At 45.5% G+C, this 22,791-nt stretch overlaps 1 protein-coding gene across 2 annotated transcripts; it reads right to left on the bottom strand.

The window, feature by feature from the left end:
• Positions 1 to 1,613: 1,613 nt before the first annotated feature.
• TBC1D20 (TBC1 domain family member 20) lies at positions 1,614 to 19,659 on the bottom strand. Of its 2 annotated transcripts, XM_082645426.1 has the most exons (9): positions 19,467 to 19,659; positions 12,733 to 12,918; positions 9,288 to 9,368; positions 6,769 to 6,955; positions 6,487 to 6,588; positions 5,183 to 5,324; positions 4,166 to 4,353; positions 3,613 to 3,905; positions 1,614 to 2,580 (listed from the first exon to the last, which is right to left on the bottom strand). In XM_082645426.1, exons 1-8 carry the CDS (start codon positions 19,534 to 19,536, stop codon positions 3,650 to 3,652), a joined length of 1,212 nt encoding a protein of 403 aa, XP_082501552.1. In that variant the 5' UTR covers positions 19,537 to 19,659; the 3' UTR covers positions 1,614 to 2,580; positions 3,613 to 3,649. The 2 variants fall into 2 exon arrangements, with proteins under 2 accessions (XP_082501552.1, XP_082501551.1); XM_082645425.1 differs by having other exon boundaries at positions 1,614 to 3,905.
• Positions 19,660 to 22,791: the final 3,132 nt, after the last annotated feature.

Genomic DNA, 22,791 nt, shown 5'->3' on the forward strand with positions numbered 1-22,791 from the left:
GAAATGGAATCACAACACTTGCGCAACTTCAGTTTGTTAAAGCATTTTCACAAACACCAGTTCATTAAACCGTCCATGTGGGATGGGACTATCCCTATTTTACTGTCATTGACAGTGAGTTCTAGAGATGCAGTGACTTGAAGAAGCTCACATAGCCAGGAAGGAACACACTTGCCATCATGTCACCAGGAACTCTCTCCAAACCCAGTTTTGGTCATGGCCCATTCTCATCCCCCAAATTGCCTACAGAGAGTCCCAACTCCCTTCCACAGAGCTCAAAGCTCTCCCTGGCCTGAGCCCCAAGTACCCTTCCATTGCCATTGCCCATTCCATCTTTCTACAAAACACCCATACTTGTTATTCAGCTATTATTTTTACACTAATTTCCCCTCAGCCTTGCGTGTTGTGCAGTATTTTCTGACACCACTTCTCTGATTTCCAACACCAACTGAGTGTCCAACAATTCAATTCAGTTCTGACACTAACTACCTGGAATTAGCATCTGATGCCACAAGTTAAAGGGCTCAGTCCCACAGGACTGTCCCACTTCAGATCCAGCTGCAAATGGGGTGCCCAGACTACTCACACTTCTGCCTGGCCAACTACAAGTTCAGTGGTTTCTACAAAACCCTCTCAGTTTCAATAATTTGCTAGAAGTACCACAGAACTCAAGAAAACACTTTACTTACATGTACTGATTTATTATGAAGGACACAACTCAGGAGCAGCCAGATGAAAGAGATGAATAGGGCAAGGAACAGGGGGAAGAGGGTGCAGTGTTCCCAAGCCCTCTCAGGCCATGCCACCTTCCCAGCACTTTGATGTGTGCATCAACACAGCAGCTCTCCCAATCTCTGAATCAAGAGTTTTTGCAGTGCTCAATGTCCAGCCTCCCCTCCCCTCCCAGGAGGTCAGTGGTGGGGCTCAAAGTTCTCACTCTCTAATCACTTGGTCCTTCCGGTGACCTGTGCCATCCTGAGGCTATCCAGGGGTCCCACCTTAACTCACTTCATTAGCATAAACTCAGGTGGGATCCAAAGGAAATCATTATGAACACCAAAAGACACTCCGATCACTCAGAAAATTCCAAGGGTTTCAGGGGAAGTGGGGACAAAACCCAAATATTTATTTCACCACACATACCCTTCCTTCAGTTTTCCATTTATCAAAATTCTCTTTACATTCAATCAACTATGAAACTGCCACTGAAAACAAATTGCTCCTTCAGTGCAGTTCTCTGGTGAGTTCCCAGAGGCAGGGCGGTGTCCTGGCCAGCCCTGTGTCCTCCACAAGTCAAATCAAAGGACAGCATGGGCAGCTGGCCTATGGTGGTCGGACACGGTCGGGGAGCCGAGTGATGCCTGCTCAGCCTTCAGCCCCCTTACGTCTCCCCTTTGGGCCAAGGAAACAGTGAACCGAGGCAACGTGGGTTCTTGCCTCAGGAAAAACAGAAACAGGACTGCAGGTACTGTCCAAACTCTCCGGGCAAGTCAAGGCCAACCAGGAGTCCACAGATACAGCATATCTCCAGGTCAGGGGTGGAAGGGAGGGAGCATCAAGGCCAGATGTCTAAAGCTAAAGCCACTCCAACAAGGAAAGAATGACAGAAGAGATTAGTAACCACATATGGCTGTTTATTTCATACAGGGCTCTGTACAAAATATTTACACATATTCCTTACAGAATAGTAAACCACTTGAAGGTAAAAAGATAACGCTTTCTTCTCATTGGCAGGGGATAATCCTGATGTCAGAAAAGCTATAAAGCAAATGAACTTTCTCCTTCCTAGGCCACAACAAAAGTCAATGCCACCTGCTTCCTGGGATCCAAAAAGCCATGGTCTTGGGACCCTGATCACATGCACCTCCCTTCCTCTTCCCCATCAATTCCTTCAGTATTTACAGACAGGCCCAAGGGCCTGTGGCAGGAGGGGCCGATGCTGCCCATTTGGAAAGATGACAAGAGGACAAACTTGTTGCGGGAGAAGACTGGGAACTTGTCAGATCATCTGGATCCTGGAAGAATTTCCTTTGTCTTGATAAATCTACCACTTTCTAGACTAATCCATCCACATCATGCTAACCCCAGGTGGGACTCCTGCTATGGAGAATGACCTGCCACTTTGAGCTTTTTTTGGTTGTAAAGTGCTTAGTGTTAACTCAGTGTAGACAGATGCCTCTCCTAACCACTCTGCACACCATGGGCATATGGGGAGGATGTGGAAGTCTGGGTGTGGTGTGGTGGAGTGCTTCTGGCATGTTTACTTTAAGAAAACACCTGCCAAGAGAGAACAGTGCCTGCAACAGACCAGGAAAATAAAAGTACACGGCTGCTTCATACTATACACCCCAGTTCTTCAGAGCAGGAAAAGGCACTTTTTTTTCAAGCCACAGTTAATCTAAAACAAACCTAGCTTCGCTTATAGGAAAAGCTGTACCAGAGGAAGTGAATATCCATCTTGTTCTCTAAGACCTGGAGAGTCCTTAGGAAGCCTCAAGCTGGCTGTCCCAGGCTCCCACCACACGCTTCAGGATGCAGTTTGTCCCCTTCTGGGTGCTGACGAGTTCCCAGTGACATTTCCTACCAGGAAGGAGAAACCAGCAGTTGAGGTAAGTTAAACCCAAAAAACCAAGCCAAGGTTGTGAGTGGATGCCTATTTGGGAGTAGAAGGGTGACTGGAGGAAAACAGGAGGGGAGGAAGGGAAGCTGGAGAAGTGGGCGCTATGGAAGTGTGGGGCTGTTTACAAACAGCAACTCTGACTAAAGTGAAATGTTAAATAATTGAGTAGAAAGGAAACTTCAGGGTTTTAGAAGCTCATCTTTCTGATGAGAACAATTATTTTTTTTTCCATGAAGGAACTATTACCTTAAAAGTGCGGGTACTTTATATGTTGGGTGTATGTAATTCTAAAAATAGTAGTAAAAGTGTCTTTTATATGCATCGTCATGTGGCTTGTGGAAAAGAATAAGGAGAAAAAAAAAAAAGGCAGGCAAAAACCAGCCTATGTCTGCGCCCTAAAACGTAACATTCCTTCCTGTTTGACTGGAAATGCCCAAGTGATTTCTAGGCTGAAAATAGGTAGGATTTACCTAGTAACCTAGTTCACACGTGTCTCTTAGATTTCTGACCAGCTAATGGAGCTGTTCTTAAAAGGGGGCCAATCTTGCTCCCAGGCTGGCCTTCTCTGCCCCTTCGCCTTCATTCCAAGGTCTGACTTCTTTAGCGGCAGCTCCGTCCTTCTTTGTCTGGCTGAAGCAGTCAGAATGGGAGGAGCTGCCAGGAGGGCATTCAGTGGTCCAGCTTACTATGAGCAGCCAAGATGCTCCCCAGTGACCAGGCCCAGCGGGTTCCAAAGGCAGCCGGGAGCTGCAGAAACCCACTTCCCTCAACACAAGAGAAGGCAGCAGACAACTCAGAAGCCCACTGTGAGGCAGAAAGAGTTCTGTGCTCAGGACCCGAGTGCCCAGCGTCACGCAGGCCCTGCTACTGGCCTCTGAAGCAAAGGCATCCACGGACGGGGGGAAGGGTGCATGAATAGAAAACCCTTGACAGAAACCCTTTTAATAAAGGAAATTCCACCCCCTCCCAATCTGTCCATGGAAGGGTGAGACCTTGATGTCATGTAAGAGGAAGTGTCTTCTCAGGCATTTAGGGAAACAGCTGCAGCTGAAACTTTGGGGCCCACTCCAGGGCACTTTTCACCACAGCCAGAGCGGCTGCTCCAAGTGCCACCGTCAGTCCCATCACTGCCAGCTTCACAAAGCGGTTGGTCCTTGGTTTGGTCAGGACATCTTTTGTTCGCTCCTCAGGCCGCAGAAGTCCCCGAAACCGCTGCCGCAGTACCATGTCAGGCCTCTGCTGGGCTGATGCCAGCTCAAAGTCTTTGAAGGTAGAGGCTGCCGTTCTGCAGAGGAGGAGGAGACAGAAGGGAATGGGATGAGAGAAGAAGGGAAAAAACTAGATTAAACAGGCTGAGGGCAGAGACATCCATTGCTCAGAAAACTCTTCTTATAAAGACCCATGAAGTCTCAAGTGGGGATTCCAGTAGCATAAGCACAGGTCTCTGGAAACACCACTCCCAGCCCCGTCCCCACCAGACAGTCTTCCATCATTTCTGCTCACTAACGAACACCCCTGTTCAACTGGTGCCGTGGCCCCACTCACTTCTCAGCTTGCTGTTGGGCAGCTGCCTCCCGAGCAAGTTCGGACGGGGGAAACTGAACAAAGAGGTCTCCTGCTCTACTGATCAATGTCTCATAGGGCAGGTCCTGAGGGATCTGGGACAACAGGTGGTGGACAGAGGCCATGTCGCAGTCACAATCCAGGACTTCCTGCTCTCGATACAACACGATCTGTGGAGAGCAAGGCTTTGCATCAGAGACCAGAACATACAGGACCTTGGCCACTTCATTTCATTCTCCTTAGAGGTGAATTTAAATTGGTACCAAACAGGGCTCACCCCAGAAGTTCAGCAAATTCTTGTATTCATCTAAGAAGTAATGATGTACATATCTGAGCACTTTTCCCGCTGGGCAAACCCTTCCTGCTGAGGCAAACTTCCACCCCATGACGTGAAAGGCTGACCAATTAAATGAAGGAGGTTCTTTTAGGAGGAAGGAAAGAAGGAGGATTACTGGAGATTCCTAGCTCCAGCACAGAAGAAATGGTTCAAAACAGCAGAAAGAATGGTCTTGCTCCCTTTAAAGGACAATGAAGAGTGCTGTGAGTGCCCACCTCCACCCTCACGCCTGATGGCTCAGGCCCCTCTAATAACTGGGGCCCCTCAACCCCGACTAAAAGCCATCTCAACTTTCTATCATAATGCCACACTTCTTCTTTTCTTAAACCCGGAGTTGGGGTTGTACGAGCTCCAGGAGTTGTCAACAGAAATCCTGATAATTCACAGTGCACATGAGCATTTTAAAGGTTCAGAAGAATCAAGCAGTAAACAAATCTAACAATTCTGTTTAACTAGCAGTTCCCAAACTTACTGTTAAACAGAACATTTTTTTCTCCCATGACTCTCCCATTAACATTCCACAGAACAGTGTCCAGAGACGCCAGCCTGGGGAAGTGCTGTCTTTTGCATCTTTCCAAAATCACCAGGTTTCCCTTTAGGGAACATGATCGAGCTGGATTTGAGGATGCACACCAAGCTGCTGGCTCATGGTCTGTACCTACCACAGCTGCAAAGTAAATGGGCATCAGCGGGTGGCAGGCCAGGAAGAAGTCGTATAACCGCACGACGTGCCTGAAGTCAGACAGGACGTGCCCAAACCAGGTGATGAGCCAGCTGAGCGCAAAGATGGTCCCCACCTCGGCACTAGGAGCAAGAAGCCCAGATGTTAGGTTCCCTGCTGAGTCAGCCCTTCCCCCTCCCTGGGTCTTCTTTGTCCTTGGTGCTGTGTGAAGAAAGCATTTGAGAAACGTGCTTTCTCGAAAATTCAGCCACCTACAAATTCAGCATCTTCTCCTCACAACACAGAAAGTCTTTACAATATACCCAGCATCATGACACTAATACCACAATAGGGTCCTGGTGGCCTTATCTCCCTGGGTGCTCTTCTAATGGCCAAGAAACGTCAACTACAGCAACAAGAATTAGCTGTTGGGCTTCCCTGGTGGCGCAGTGGTTGAGAGTCCGCCTGCCGATGCAGGGGACGTGGGTTCGTGCCCCGGTCCGGGAAGATCCCACATGCCGCAGAGCAGCTGGGCCCCTGAGCCATGGCCGCTGAGCCTGCGCATCTGGAGCCTGTGCTCCGCAACGGGAGAGGCCACAACAGTGAGAGGCCCGCGTACAGCGAAAAAAAAAAAAAAAAAAAGAATTAGCTGTTTTCAGAGAACTACACCACCATTTTCCTTCTGAGAAAGTCCATCCTTTGGGGGGGGGGCACAGCACATATTCTCAGGCTTGAAAACACAACTGTATTAATTTTACAGTTAACGTGAGGTGACTGAAACACCTTAAGACACAGCCTTTTTTTTTCATTTTTAAAGAGAGGCAGGCATTGGCCAAGGACACATTCTCAACTAAACAGAAGAGAAAAATCATACGAGAACTGCAAAGAAGTATTTCTTCTCCTTGGTATGTGGTGAATACAACAACCCACAGATGGCCTTGTCTTTCTCGCCTCTGGATCCTATAGAACTCTGTACTTCTGTTGCAGCAGTAACCTCGAAGTCTACCTTGGCGTACTTACCTTGTCCACCTCCCTCCACTAGATGTAAACTCCTCAAGGGCATGGGCTGTGACATCTCTTCTATCCCCCAAAAAGCACAGCACCCAAAAAGTGTTCCAAGACTGTACGGAACTGAATTATCCAGATTGCTGATAACTGGAAAGGACAACTCGGAAGAACTTAACACTAATCAACATAAGATGATGATGCAACTGAGCTACACTTGTGAAGAATAAACAAAGGCTAGGAGAAAGCTGAAGAGGGGTGTGTGTGTATGTACACACAGAAATGTAGACACATATATACCTCTGCATGAAGTCATGGAGTTCTGGATTCACCTGGTCAATGATGGGCATCAGATAGTTTAATATATGCTTGGTGTTGTCCATTGTTGGATCCATGAAATCCCTAGAAGGAGACAATTCAATGAGCTTGGTCAGACCAAATACTGGGATCAGGGTCTGGGGGCAGTAGGGTGGAGTGGGGTTCAAACCACTGAAAACACTGACTAGGAAATGGGCTGAGGAGTTATCCCCAGGGGGACTTGAGGAGCGATACCCATCCTCTTATGCTGTTTTGTGCTGGTACCTGAGGTGATGGGTAGACAATTTTTCTACCAGGGATGTTGCCAGCTTCTCGCCTACCACCAGCAAAAATGTGACCACGATGTCGTGGTAGCCCTGGTAGTAGTGCAGCTGAGGGTTGCGCTCCAAGATGAGGAGGATGATGTCGATCAGTTCTTCCTGGAGCCCTTCTCTCTGTTCTTCTGGCATGCCTGGGGAGGGGAGGGCGGGGGAGATGCACTTGAACATGGCAAGCAGCCTAGTAACACAGAGGTTAGGAAGGTCGTCAGCAGTGGATCAGCAGAGAAAGTGTTTAGTAAAAGAAAATTAATTACAACTATTTGGCAACACATTCAAGACCCACACGCTGTTGATACTGCCTGACATGTAGGAAAGAGCCACAGACTGGCTACCTTACAGTGGGGGAACCCAACCAACACCATCTTAAGACCCAAGCCACCACAGGTCACGCTGCCAGTAGGGTGACTAGTGGACAGCACGTGCCTCCTGACGTGCTGCAGGGAAAACTCAGCACCACTTTGGTGGAATGCCTATCGAGAGTTCATCACCTGAATCTTAAAAGGAGGAAACACCAGATAAACCGAAACTGAGGGAGATTTTATAAAATAACTGGCCTGTCATAAAATACAAAGGAACTATTCCAGAATAAAGGAAGCTAAAGAGATATGAAGACTGAATGGAAAATGCATGAATTTGTATCTCCTTTTCCTATAAAGAACATTATTGGAATAAATGGTGAAATCTGAATAAAATCTGTATTAGCAGTAAATACTGTCAATGTGTTACTGTTTTAAAAAAATATACCCTGAAATATTTAGGGATAAAGGGGCACCAGGTGTGTAATTTATTCTTAATAGTTCAGAAAAAAATTTGCGTGTGTGTACCACAAAGGAGAGAGAGAAGGCAATACTAAGGTAAATATAGTAAAAGGTTGACATATAAGAAAATCTGTGTAAAAGCCACCTGGGGAATTCCTTGTCCTATTTTTGCAACTTTTCTGTAGGTATGAAATTATATAAAAACAAAAAATGTAAGAGATGCATGTTCCCCTCAGAAACAAACTAAACATCACAGGAAGTACTGATCTCCTTGATCCAAAGACGCAGCTGGAAACGGAAGAGACTGTCCCGGGAGACCTTTCGGCGCACACACCTAGCTCTGGCAGCGGTCAGTGTGGCTCCTCGGCTCATCTGGCTTTTAGTATAAAAATGCCAACCCTTGGCCTCATGACCTGTTTTAGAAGAACGGCACACAGCACAGCTTTCCTACACCATTAGGTTTTCCAGTCAAAGACAGATCTTATGAGAGAAAACAGCTAATACAAGAGCCCAGACTAAACTGAACAAAGGTTTTTAGGTGAGAGTGAAGCTCATCTCTTGCCCGTTTTTACCCACCCCTTCTCAAAAAGGCATAATCTAAAAGATTAAAAAAGAACATGGAGTAAACCAACTACTATGGATAGGTAAAGTAATGAAAGTAGTGAGAGAAAAAAAGTAAACCTTATTTGAATTTTCAGTATAAAAGAGGTCAGCTAAGCTCAGAAGAACGTGAATGTAAAAAAATATGAAACCACATGGAAAGTTCAGCCTACAAGAATAGTATCATAGACTGATGTCACATACGTGGAAGAGGAATAAAGGGCCCAGAGGAAAGACAGGTTACCTAGGGGAAAATGTGGAATGCATCTGTCCTATGTGGTCTCCTCAAGAGCAGCAGGATACGAAAAGGGGAATGGACCACAGGCATATGTGTTTATCAAAACCAAGACGGCAGGCTACTGGCTACAAAGGAATCACAAGAGCCTTTCCAGGAACCAAGGGTGCAAGCAGGAAAGAGGCCCTTTAACAGACAAAATCCAATGCCAGAGCATGGGTTCAGAAGAGTGAGAAAATGGGTTTAGAGGCTCTTGTTCCCTCTAGCAATTCTCCTCTCTTCATGGACCTAAGGTGGAGTTGCCAAAGGAAGAGAAATAGATGAGGTTTGCTCGCCAGTTTCCTTCATTGTGAAAGTGGAGACAATGGTCATTCTTCTCATTATTCCTGGGAATGGGGAGGCAATTTTAGGAACAGACTCTTTAAACATGTAGTGATTGGCCTTCCTTCCAGTCCAAGGGCCCCAATATATGTATATGCAAGATACCGCTATGTATAAATGAAGATATTAATAGTTCTTGTTATAGTGACGACTTCCAAACCAATCTGCTCTTTAAAGCCAGACTGATGGCTCTAGCAATCCCTATAAAGTCTCCTCTAAGGCTCTGAAGGGGGAAAAACCCTCTTCTCTCATTTACCACCTCTAGGCCAAAAGACATTATCTTAGGCTCAGGCCTTCACAGTGGGGTTCTGAAGTGACTGAGACAGTGAAAGAATGACGTGGCAGATGGGGAGCAGAATGGGTCCCTGAGGAGGCAGGGTCCTGCATGTGGTCACGCTCTGTGCTGGGATGGAAGCTTCCTGGGACAAGCAACTGGGACAGAAGCCACCCCGCCACCCCCCACCCAGGAAGACCGAGAGCACATCTCACCAGGAGGGAACCTCCGTAAAGACCGCCTGACATCCAGGAGCACTTGTTGGTAGTCCTTGCTCATCTCTCGTAGGTCGTTCCCTATTGAAGGAAAAAGGACATGTTATTGCAAGAATGTCTGGGAAGCCACATCAGGAGCAAAACATCCTGGCATGACATAAAAGGCCTGAAAGACATACTCGGGCTTTTCTTGAAGGGGACATGACTCAAGATACAACATTTGGAGAGGAACTCCTGGTTTAGTTCCAAACACGCTGATTCATGCAAGTCATGATGACCGTAAGAGGAGGGAACACAGATTATCCAGGAGGCTACAGAGTGCAAAGAGCAGCAGAGGAGAAGTCAGGAGGCCAGGAGCTGCATGCAGGCTGCTACCGTGTGCCACCGGGAATTGCTCTGAATTTCCAAGTCCACATCTATACAATGGGGATTACTCCCTTCCATGTGTACCTCTCAGATTACTGTAAGGATCAAATAAGATCATGAATGTGGAAACCACAGACCACTGGAAAAACTCTTAACATCTCTAAAGTCTAGGGAACACTGAGCTGTTCAGAAAGGAGTATTAAGATAACCTCACATAAAAAAGAAGCTAACCTCTCTTGACCCTGCAATTCTAAAACTAAGACACTGCAAACAGGAGACAGTACTTGTGTTCAGTTGTTAAGCCCAACTGAAAGTAAGGAGGCAGTCTCTAGCTGTTATATATATAAAAGTGTACATTTCCTTCATAACCGAAATCAAAACTTACTAGAGGAGCCTGTACAATACTTCCGCATACACAGACTTCATCTTATAAAGATATGGGAAATTTGGAATCTGACGGAACACCATCTCAGGGTTTAGAGTGTGAATACAGCAATGCCTTTTCCTTCCAACAAAAAGATCACTGCTCTGAGGCAGCCCGGTTCCAATGATAATAACAAGGGGCAACTTAAAACATCTACTCAGGGACTTCCCTGGTGGTCCAGTGTTAAAGAATCCGCCTTCCAGTGCAGGGGATGTAGGTTTGCTCCCTGGTCGGGGAACTAAGATCCCACATGCTGTGGGGCAACTAAGCCCACGCACCACAACTACTGAGCCCGCGCACCTCAACTAGGGAGCCTGAGTGCCGCAAACTACAGAGCCCTCACCCTCTGGAGCCCACGTGCCACAACTAGAATGAGAAAACCTGCACGCCACAACTAGAGAGAAGGCTGCATGCTGAAACAGAGCCTGTGTGATGCAATGAAGAAGAAACCAGCGCTGCAACAAAAGATCCTGCGTGCCGAAACTGAGACCCGACAGAGCCATAAATAAATAAATAAATTAAAAAACCCATAAATTAAATCGGTATACTAACAAATAAAACGAACAAAGACACCATCTACTCGGCTGTGCCGCAACACTGTGAACTTCTTAGCAGTAGAGGCTGTTGTAATCATCTCTGGGGCCTGGCACACAGTAGGAGTACAACTAGTACTTGCCAAATGAATGAAAGAATCCCCAGCACCCGGACTGTTGCCGAACATAGCAGGAAAGCAGTACATTTTCGTGGAGTGAATAAATGACAAAGTGGATTCACTGTTTTGCTGTACTTTCTTTTTTTTTTTTTTTTTTTTTTTTTCGGTACGCAGGCCTCTCACTGGTGTGGCCTCTCCCGTTGCGGAGCACGGGCTCCGGACGCACAGGCCCAGCGGCCATGGCTCACAGGCCCAGTCGCTCCGCGGCATGTGGGATCCTCCCAGACCGGGGCACGAACCCGTGTCCCCTGCACCAGCAGGCGGACTCTCAACCACTGCGCCACCAGGGAAACCCAGCTGTACTTTCTTTTGTACTTTGCACTGTATTCTAAGGAACTTTTTTTTTTTTCACTACACGGGCCTTGCAAGTAAGTACAGTTGCCCCTCGGTATTTGAGGCGGATTGGTTCCAGGATCCCCAAGGATACCAAAATCCACAGATGCTCAAGTCCCATGTATTAAGTGGTGTAACATTTGCATATAACCCATGCACATCCTCCCATATACTTATTTATTTATTTGTTTTATTGGGGGGTATAGTTGTTGTAATTACAACTCCCGTATATTTTAAATCACCTCTAGATTACTTATAAAACCTAACACAGGACTTCCCTGGTGGCACAGTGGTTAAGAATCCTCCTGCCAATGCAGGGGACATGGGTTTGATCCCTGGTCCAGGAAGATCCCGTATGCCATGGAGCAACAAAGCCCGTGTGCCACAGCTACTGAGCCTGCGCTCTAGAGCCCGCGAGCCACAACTACTGAGCCCATGCACCACAACTACTGAAGCCCACGTGCCTAGAGCCCATTCTCCGCAACAAGAGAAGCCACTGCAATGAGAAGCACGCACACCGCAGCAAAGAGTAGTCCCTGCTCGCAGCAACTAGAGAAAGTCCGTGTGTAGCAATGAAGACCCACGTGGCCAAAAATAAATAAATAAAATATAAATAAATTAAAAAAAAACCCTAATACAATGTAAATGCTATGTAAATAGTTGGAGAGCACAGCAAATTCAAGTTTTGCTTTTGGAAATTTCTGGAGGTTTTTTTTTTCCCAGAATATATTTGATCCATGGTTGGTTGAATCCTTGGACTTGGAGGGGCCAACTGTAACAGTTTTTCATAGAATTACAGAATTTTAGAATTCAAAATGGTCTTAGCATTTCCTCATAAAAGGTTTTTTTGTTTTTATAAGGACCGTAGAGGTATTATCTCTTCCTATAGTCCCACGTTTCTCAAAATGCAGTCCATGTGCATCAGAATTAGGTGGGATTCTTGTTAAAATACATATTCCTACAACCCACTTCTAAGTGAATATAAACTGGAATATACATTTTTGTTTGTTTGTTTCTTGGCCATGCTGTGCAGCTTGTGGGATCTTAGTAATCTGACCAGGGATCGAACCTGGGCCCTTAGCAGTGAAAGCATGGAGTCCTAACCACTGGACCATCAGGGAATTCCCAGAATATACTTTTTTTTTTTTTTTTTTTCTGTACGCAGGCCTCTCACTGTTGTGGCCTCTCCCATTGTGGAGCACAGGCTCTTGATGCGCAGGCTCAGTGGCCACGGCTCATGGGCCCAGCCGCTCCGCAGCATGTGGCATCTTCCCAGACTGGGGCACGAACCTGTGTCCCGTGCATCGGCAGGCGGACTCTCAACCACGGCGCCACCAGGGAAGCCCCAGAATATACATTTTTAATAAACTCCCCTAACTAGCCAGTTAGAGCTAGCTACCTACCTAATAAAAACTCATTCCATTTTTTATTAAGATTCTACTTACCAGTTTGGTCTTATTTTCAGACTAGGCTCAAGCATATCCTAAAATGCTTTAGGTGTTTACTCATCTACTCTTGGTTTGAAATGAGCATAAAAATCAAAGACCCTGGCATTCTTTTTCCCCACCTCCTAGACAAGCTCCCCTTCACAGCACCTCACCCCTAACTACCTGATACAGGAGGTGGATCATTGGTGTTGACATTGAGGAGCTTGGGCCACACTTTCCGCCTGATCTCATCAGTCAGGAGCCCTCCTTCACTGATAGCCATACGTCTAAGGGCAGCCACATCAGTGGGATCACTGTTCAGAGCCTGGTAGATCTCTGCCACTTTCTTTTTCCTTTTGGCGTTAAAGTCTGCAAAACAGAAGGGAAAAGGGCATTAGGCACATATTCAGCATTTGTACATTTTCTCTTCAGGGCTCAATCTCCTTACTTGGTTTGAGGTAAGGTAGGTATATCCGAAGTCAATCTACCGATATTTCACTAGCACATAGTGTGCAAAACACTAAGGAGATATGCCATATAAGTAACAAAAAAGGACTTACAATTATAATAAATGCTCAGTACATTCAGATAAATCTAACAGTTTTTCCTAATAGAATGATTGTGATTGTGTTTTCTTAATGCTAAACTTTACAGAGCATACATCTCTCTCTCTCTTTTTAAAATAAATTTATTTATTTATTTTTGGCTGCGTTGGATCTTCGTTGCTGCCCACAGGCTTTCTCTAGTTGTGGAGAACGCGGGCTACTCTTCGTTGCGGTGTGTGGGCTTCTCACAGCAGTGGCGTCTCTTGTTGCAGAGAATGGGCTCTGGTGCATGGGCTTCAGTAGTTGTGGCACATGGGCTCAGTAGTTGTGGCACACGGGCTTAGTTGCTCCACAGCATGTGGGATCTTCCCAGACCAGGGCTTGAACCCGTGTCCCCTGCGTTGGCAGGCGGATTCTTAACCACTGCGCCACCAGGGAAGTCCTCAATATTACTTTTTTAAACAAAACCACACGTGGAAAAAGTCTCCAGTTATACACTAATACAACTGGTAAAACATCAGAATCACATGGAGATATTTTCAAAAGTAGAATGTCAAAGGGTATACTTGGGTCTCCAGTGTGGTTAGTGGTAAGAGAGGCATGATACTGCATACAAAGCAACGGTTTCTCAAGAACCATATTAATTACTGATGATCAGGAAGTACTGTTTTAAGCATCTTATATCCTTATGTGGTAGTCTCTTATTTATACACAGGCATTTTGCTGTGTTTAAATTACTTTTTTAGGAGACTGGTTGAGAGTTTGTGGTTAATGTGCATCATATTATAATTTTTCTATTTAAAATAATGGGGTAATAATAGGCTGTCAGAGTTTTCATGCAGAATGGCTGATTTTAGGAACAGCAAACACAAGAAAAGTTAAACTAGACAACACCAAAGAGATGTCACAAAGCAGCGCACTATAATTGCCCAAAAAAGGTATGTGCAGACACCAAGAGTTCAGACAGCTGTGGGTCAGGCTAATCTGAGAATGCACTACTAAAGAGTGCAATTTAAAAAGAAAGGGGAGGATTCTGAGAGGCTGGGAGGAGAGCAGAAGAAAGGCGTGGAGACAGAAACACAGGCCCTTTCATTTAACAGTAAATGAACTCATTAAAAAATATTTATGGGGACTTCCCTGGTGGTCCAGTGGGTAAGGCTCCATGCTCCCAATGCAGGGGGGTGGGGTTCAATCCCTGGTCGGGGAACTAGATCCTGCATGCATGTTGCAACTAAGAGTCCTCATGCCACAACTAAGAAGCCCGCATGCTACAACTAAAAGAGCTCGCATGCCTCAACTAAAGATCCTGCATGCTGCAATGAAGATCCCATGTGCTGCAACTAAGACCCGGAGCAGCCAAAATAAATAAATAAATAATTTAAAAGAATATTTATGTAGCATATACTAGGTGCAGGACACTGGAGTTAATGTAAAGTGGAAGATAACACTGGAAGGTAGGTTAGGCTTTAGAGAGGAATAACAGTGGAAGTAGGTTAGGCTTTAGAAGGGACTAACATCAGAAGGTAGATGTCTGTTTTAGAACAGACACTAAGCAGCTTTCCTCAGTACTGTTCTATTCTGAGGCAACAGTCTACAAATTGTTTCCATGATAAAGCTGCACATTATTAACGCAAATGAAAGTTGGTACTAATGGCCCTGGTTACCTATCTATGAGAACTGTGACATAAACCATATAAACAGAGGCACCAACTGGTTTGGATTTAACATGCAATTGGAGGTGCAGACAGGACCAGGTGCTTTTTCACCCCGGTAAACCTGTTCTGCTGGCTAGACTGTTATTTTCCTTGGTGACCTAGTAGGGGACCATCTGTTCCAGTTTGTCTGAGAGATTTCTGGTTTACAACTATAGTCCTGGCATAACTGTTCATAGCAAACCCCTCCTTCCATCCGCACTCTCAAAAATGTCCCAGGTTGGATGCTAAATTAAATGGTTACTCTACCTAGAAATCATGAAAAATCAAGTCCCAATTTCCTGTCAGCACAGCACCTAACTAGTCAAATGTTTATTTACAAAGTGCTTCAAGTTCTTGGCTTGGGCGTGTCTTACCATCCATCCATCTGTCCATTGATCTATCCATTCATTTATCAGTCGATCATTTAATGAGCAACTACTTGTAGTAAGCACCATACTGGGATAAAAACATGAATATGACTCTCTCCCAAGCCCTGGAGAGGCTCACAGTAGGGAGCGACGTAATTATCATACATGATATAACAGAACCATGAAGAATCATGAAAACCCAGAGGAAAGAATAACTACTTCTGAGGCGATCAGGAAAGGCTTCACCAGGAATATATGGTGGTACCTCCTTAAAGAAGAGTTTGCACATGGAAGAGTGCGCTGAAGGGAGAGCATTCCAGAGAGTATGTGCGAAGACCTTGTCACGTGAAAGAAACATCATGCCCTGAAAACAAAAATTCCAAGAGGCTAAAGTGTTAGGTAAAGGAAGAGAGGCTGGAAGGACGGCAGTAAATGCAGCTAATAGAAGAGTCTGGACTGGATTTATCCTCCACTGAAGGGGAAGACAGGGAGGGATTTTACTTTGGGTCAAAGGGCCATCCTTTGGAAGAGAAGGCTGTATATTTCCAAAGAGGGATCACTGAGACACAGAAAACAGAAAGGACTTTATATAACAACATAGGCTGAGACAAAATATGAGCAGGAATTGAATTAATTTCCAACAAAGAAAAAAATCAGATATTAAAAAATTTTTTTAACTTAGAGTGTTCTTGTACTTTCTACACATCATAAATTAAGAACACTTAAATGGTAATACTAAATATTTACTGAGGCAGCTGACATTTAGAAACCTTGTTAACCTATTTTCTAAGAGTATGGAAAATTTTCCTCAATTTTTAAAGACGTATATCCACCCTACCCCTCTTTCCACTTAAGCTATTCAGCAATCTGGGGGAAAAGGAAAACCACTGTTTATATCTTGGAGGAAATAAAACTGTTTGCAATCAGCTGGATTTCCAGTAGGTTTTGGTAAATAATATGCCAAAATTTTAACTAATTCTGAACCCAAACCACAGCTCCGATACTTATTTCTCTAAAAACTCTGTTTGGATTCTACTTAAATCCTGCATTTCAAAATTTACTGCTATCATCTTGTTTCTGATGCTCTGTGGGAACTCAACACACACGAGCGGAATAGAACAAATAATTTAGCTTAGCTATTGTTCCTCTGGAAAAATTGGCCTATAGTAAATGGCATTATTTTCCCCATATTACTGTTAAGAATATCCACACCAGAAAACTCTACATAGATTTGCAGGCACTTAGACCTTTTTCTAAAGCTATTGGTGATTCCCAGAGTAGAATGCTGCTCAATTGTGGATTTTAGTGGCGGTCTGTTCAGACCCCAATATCGCCTTTCTCAATCCCATATTCTAGCAATTAAATGTTAGAGGCACACCCACAGACAAATATTTCATTGCACCTAACGTACATACAGGCTTTGACTGTGACATAAAAAGGGAGGAGAAAACAGCAAACTCAAGTGAGCTAGAGACGTATAAATTACACAGTGATGAGTTCAACTGCTAGACTACACAATGAGGGAGAAGAGGTTCTGCAGAGTCTCAAATGAACAACTAATTTACATGTCATATCCTCTTCACCTCAGAAAGAGGAAAGTCAGAGCTATTCTTGGGATGCTTGGAAAAAGGTTAAAATTAATGTCTAACTATTTTAAGATAAATTTTACATATGGATTTTGGGGTAGGACACATTGCTGGACTTGAGAATGCGATATTTGGGCGTGGGATAAAAGCCCACATTTTCAAATCCCCTTGAATCCTTTCTTCTCCAATTTTTTAATTGCTCCACTTATAAGGGAGATGTATTATATATTCCAAAGCTGATATCTTCCAAATTTCTTTATAATAAAGGTCTTGGCTTTCATAACCACGACAGAATGAAATGACTATTCTAGAGCTGGCTGCAAAACATAAGACACTGCTATAAATAAATCCCTGCTGCCTGAAAAGTAATTCATTCAACAAAGGAAAAAGGAATGACATTGGTAATACTTGGCCTGCTCTCCATTAAACCGATCATTTAAATAAGGAGCACTGAAACAGTAGTTCTTAACAACTCAGATAAAGATGGCTGAGGGCTTCCCTGGTGGCGCAGTGGTTGAGAGTCCGCCTGCCGATGCAGGGGACACGGGTTCTTGCCCCGGTCCGGGAAGATCCCACATGCCGCGGAGCGGCTGGGCCCGTGAGCCATGGCCACTGAGCCTGCGCGTCCGGAGCCTGTGCTCCGCAACGGGAGAGGCCACAGCAGTGAGAGGCCCGCGTACCACAAAAAAAAAAAAAAAAAAAAAAAGATGGCTGAGTCTGTTATTGTCTCAAACCTCTCCCTACTCTGGCTACGGAACTCAGGTAGAGATTTCTGCTTCCTTAGAGCAACAGGTATCTCCCAAAGCATCTGGCTTGGGGAACTTAATACCCAGGAAAGGACAATGGCTAAAAATGAGCTCCTCTAAAAGTTTTTCCATATCAGCAAAACACACATCAGTGACTTAGATCAGGTAAATGATCTACACGCTTAATAAATGAATCTTATGTGCGAGAATAAAATTCCATAATGATTATTTGGTTTAAGTTTGCATGTCAAGAAAGCTTTACAGACTTTAAACAGAAGTTAAACTTAAATAGGCAGTGCTAGCCTTAATCAAAACAAGGAAAGAGCAAGTCAGAAAGATCCTCCCAGACAGACACCCCCTGCTCCACCCCTTGAACTCCTGATGTTGACATTGGAAGTTAACTTAAAAATTTATGCTTGAAAAAAAAATTTACGCCTGAACTTCATATCTGTACCAGAGAAATACAGTGGGAGAGGAAAACCTTACCTTATTCTGAGTAAGTTTCCTATTAAAAACAAAATAAAAGAAACTCTGTTTTTGGAGGTACTAATTAGTTTCAACAAACAGTACCCAAATTAGCAGAGATTCATTAACTACCTGAAAAATAAAGACAAGCACATATGAAGAAAGATTACCCCCAAAATGGAGAAAAATATTCTAGACAGTAAACCAATCTAATCATAACCTCTACAAAAGAGAGTTAATAGTATTAGTAACTTTGTCAATTCTCCTATATGATTAAAAACAAAACAAAAACAAACAAGAAAAACAGAAAAACAAACAAACCCCTCTCATCTCTAAATTCCTCCCACTTATCCAAAGAAGCAAAATCAAGGAAACAAGCGTAAGTCTCGCAACCTAGGCACAGCTGCACTACATCATGTCACAAGACCCATAGCACTTGAGGCAATGACTATTATGCCACGAGGACAGATGTTATACAAACATCAGCAAAGGGTTACAAGGCCAAAGGGCCTAAGGAGTAATATGAGGAATGAGCTCCATTTCCATGCAGCATTAGAATAGGAGAAAAGGGCAATAACAAAATGAACCCAGAGAAACAAAATGTGAATAACCGGGTGCTTCATCAAAACGTGGGTTGAATACGTGGTTGGTTCTATTATGGGCACCACCCACCAGAAGATGGAAAAGTGGGAAAGTTACCTTAGTCTTCTCCATTTATTAACTGTATGTAAAACATATTTGAAAACAAAGCGCACAACGAAACCATGATTTCATGGAAATTAGTACAAGACAGTATAAAAAAATAGAGAGACTCGCTTTTTACACAATTAAACATTAAAATAGGTGGCACAGGATGAGACGGAGTAAATTGGTGGTTGCCAGGAGCTGTGGAGAATGGGGCCTGGGGAATGATGGCCTTTCTTTTTGGCATTAGAAATGCTCTGGAATTAAGACAGTGCGATGGTTGCCCCACCTTGTAAAAATGTACTAAGAACCACTGAACTGCACACTTTAAAGGGTGAATTTCGTGGTAATTAAAAGAAATATGTGGTCCACGGACACCGCGTCACTCCAGACTGCGACCGATGAATGAAGTTTGGGAAACCGGCCTGACCACTACTAGGGAGGCGGCCCCCGGAGCCTGCGGACGTGGCCGGACAGTCTCGGTCGGGGGCGAGGCTTGGCCTCGGTTCTCAGGGAGACCCAATTCTCCTCTCCAGATGCGACGAGGTGGGACGCGGGGCCCCCGCCCGCCCCGTCCTTCCCACTGGGGGCGCGGGTCTGCAGCCACGGTTCCTCCGGTCCCCTCAGCATCCGCTGACCCCCAATTCCAGGATCTCTTCCACTTCAGACGTGACCGGGGTCTTCAGCCTTTTCCTCTCTCGCACCCCGCGCGGTCGCCCCGGGTCCCCCGGCCCCCTCCTCCGGCAGCTGTCCCCTGACCCTCGGGCCGCCCCTGTCCCTCAGGCCGTCCTCCCAGGCCGCTCCTCGGCGCCCCGGCCGGCTTCCGTACCTGCCTTCCCCGCGCCGCCGTCCCACCGGCTGGAGGTGGGGCCGTCATCCTGTGCACTCCGGACGGCCATGTCCCGGGGGCCCGGGCCCGGGCCCGAGCCCCGGCTGGCGGCGGAGCCAACAGAAGACGAGGCAGCGGCCGCGGGATCCAGCGCCGACTCCGCAGGGTAAGCTCGGCTTGGTCAGCCCGCGGCGCGCAGGCGTCCCCGCGCGAGTCCCGCCCCGTGCCAGCACGTGACCCCGCTACGCCGGGCGGGCGGCGGCGGCGGCGGGGGCAGCCGGCGGTCACCCGGACCCGCGCGCAGGCGCCCTAAGCGGTGAGAGGAAGAGCGCGGGGAGCGCGCCCCGGAGAGTTAAGTGCAACTGAATTTGCAGAGCGTGGCACTCTTGAAGAAATGTGTTCAGGAGCAGATTTTATCATTTCTTTTGTTTCTCTTATCTGTAAAATGATACTGATGATAATAAAAGTACTGAACTCACAAGAGTTCTTGGGAAAGTGCTCAGAACACTGCCAAGCATATAGTAACTACTCCACAATTGTTCACTCTGTTTTTGCTTACCAAGAATTTTACCCGCTGTCTCGCCTCCCCACAGGTACTCCTGTCATCGTACTTGGTGACTTCAGGGTTTAGCAGAACCATCGCATACGGTTATGCAGATTGTGCACTGCACAATGCCAAAGGCGCTGTTCACATAGACGGTTATGTGAGCAGTATTCCCTTTGAGTTGTACAAAACTGGCCATTCATCCAAAATGAGCATCTGTCTTATCAGGTCGTTGACCGCCTCGTCTCCAATGACAGTCCTTTCTCTTCAATAGGCCACTCATTCCCTTGGTCACATCCCTATCGTTGTGGCCAGAAACTGCCCCACCTCTTAAATCTCCAATGATAGGCCCCCCTCACTGAAACTCCCATGATTCTGGTTGCTGGATGACCCCTACCATGACAATTCTTTATTCTGAGGCGTCTAGCACATGGAACCCATTACTACTGGCCCGTCTTGGTTTCATTCAGGTTCCATGGTCCACCATCACATTTTAAGTCCTCTTTTATGTCCTCCGGGTAGCATTCATGAGCAGAAATGACTCTGAAGTTCATTTGATTTTTAAAACTAATACTCAATGTATTAAATTTAGAAATCCCCAAACCTTGTTTTTCCTTCAACTGACAAATTTTACAATTCCATTCATAAATCTAGTAAATTTTAACAATCATTTTGCTACCGTAACTGAGCAGGACCCTATGGGGCCTTCCCAGGACAGACTCCCCCGCCATCCCCAACCTGCCAACCATGTCCTCTGCCTGCCCCTTGTCTGTAGAAAAACTTTAGCCTCCTAGGCCTTCCTCAAGTTCCAAAAAATAAATTTAATCTGAGAAGTGAGAAAAATACAGAAAGGAAAACAGTCAAATGAGACAAAATAATAATAGTTTACCATTGAACAAAGTCAAGGCCCTTTAGTTCCTCCTCAAGGGCTGTAGATAATATTCTGAGCCATATCCTTTGAGTTGTTTTGCAGATACTGAAACCCCCATCAGGTGGAAGAAGTTAACTGTATGCTGTCCATAGACCAGCTGGAACTAAAAGGTTGATGATGTTGACTCCCGATCATCTCACCAACCAATCAGAATGTCCACGAGCTGATCAAGCACTGCACACCCCCCCTCCCTCACCCTGTCTTTAAAATCCTTTCCCTGAAACCCATCAGGGAATTTGTCTTTTAAGCACCAGCTGCCTGGATTCCTTGCTTGGCGCCCTGCAATAAATGCTGCACTTTCTTTCACCACAACTTGGTGTCGGTAGATTGGCTTTACTGTGCACGGGCAACCAGACCCAAGTTTGGGTTGGTAACAGTACCATTCATAAACTGAGTCAATTAAGTTCCGTTGAACATTTGTAGTCAATTGATGTAGGTCAGTTGATGTAGGGAAGAGCATTCTAGTCTGAGAAAATAGCACAGGCACCATCTTGAAGCTAACAGAAAGCAAATCATAGTCTAGAAACTACAAGTGGTTTAGTGTTCTTAGAGCACAGCATGAAAGACAACGTGAACTTTGACACTAGTGAGGGCAGAGAAGTGTGCAGGGACAAGTTAGACAGAACCTCTTAAACCATATTCAAAGAGTTTGGACTGGATGGAGTCAGCAGGGTGAATTAACGAATTTTTTAGCATTGAATGTGGTCTTTGATGTCATCTAGATTAATCCTTATCTCCAATAAGAATCACCTCCGCTGATCCATACAAATGTTTATGGCCCAAACCAGTGCTAGGCTATGAGGTGAGCCGTAGTGACAAATGTTGAGTTGCTCAACTTCTAAAGGGGAAGACAAGTAACAGGCAATTGCAAAGCCAAGTGAAAAGAGGTCAGACAGAGGGCAACCTAGAAATCTGAGAGAACATGGAAAATCCCAGAAACCAAGAGATTCATGATTGAGTGCAGGGCACAGGGGCATCTTAGGTCACTCTGGCAGGCAGGATTCTAAGTCAGTCCCTAAGACTCCCACCCCATGGTATACATGCCTAATTAATTCCCTCTCCTTGAGTGTGGGCAGGTCTTGTGACTATCACGGGATCTCAGTCTCATGATTCCAGTGATGTTACACGGCAAAGATGAAAGGATTCTGCAGAGGTAATGAAGGTCTCAAATCAGTTGACCCTGTAGTCAAAAGAAAGATTGGCCTGGGTGGACCTAATCGATCAAGTCCTTTGAAACAGGGGTCCCCAACCCTTGGGCCATGGACCGGTACTGGTCCATGGCCTGTTAGGAAGCGGGCCGCACAGCAGGAGGTGAGCAGTGGGTGAGCGAGCAAAGCTTCATCTGCATTTACAGCTGCTCCCCATCGCTCACATTTCCGCCTAAGCTCCGCCTCCTGTCCGCATTATGGTGAGTTGTATAATTATTTCATTATTTCTATTATTACACTGTAATATATAAAGTGCACAATAAATAAATTTAATGTGCTAGAATCATCCCAAAACCATCCCTCCCCACTGGTCCGTGGAAAAATTGTCTTCCATGAAACCGGTCCCTGGTGCCCAAAAGGTTGGGGACCACTGCTTTAAAAGAAGATGCAGGCCTTACCTGGAGACATTCAAAGCAGCAGATATTCTCCTGTAGGCCTTTAATCAATTTGTGGTATTTTGTTAAACAGCAAGCGACGGAAAATTTTACCCCCCGACCCCCCAAAAAAAGCACAGGCAAAAAGATTTACTGGCTCACGTAACTGAAAAGCTCTTGCCCTTCTGCGTCCCCTCTATCTCTCAGCTGCCCATTTCTTCATGTTGACTGCATTCTCCCACAGGCCCTGGGTTCATAATATGACTCT

This window comes from Mesoplodon mirus (assembly GCF_964341445.2).
Source record: "Mesoplodon mirus genome assembly, chromosome: 15".
In the NCBI taxonomy this organism is placed as follows: domain Eukaryota; kingdom Metazoa; phylum Chordata; class Mammalia; order Artiodactyla; family Ziphiidae; genus Mesoplodon; species Mesoplodon mirus.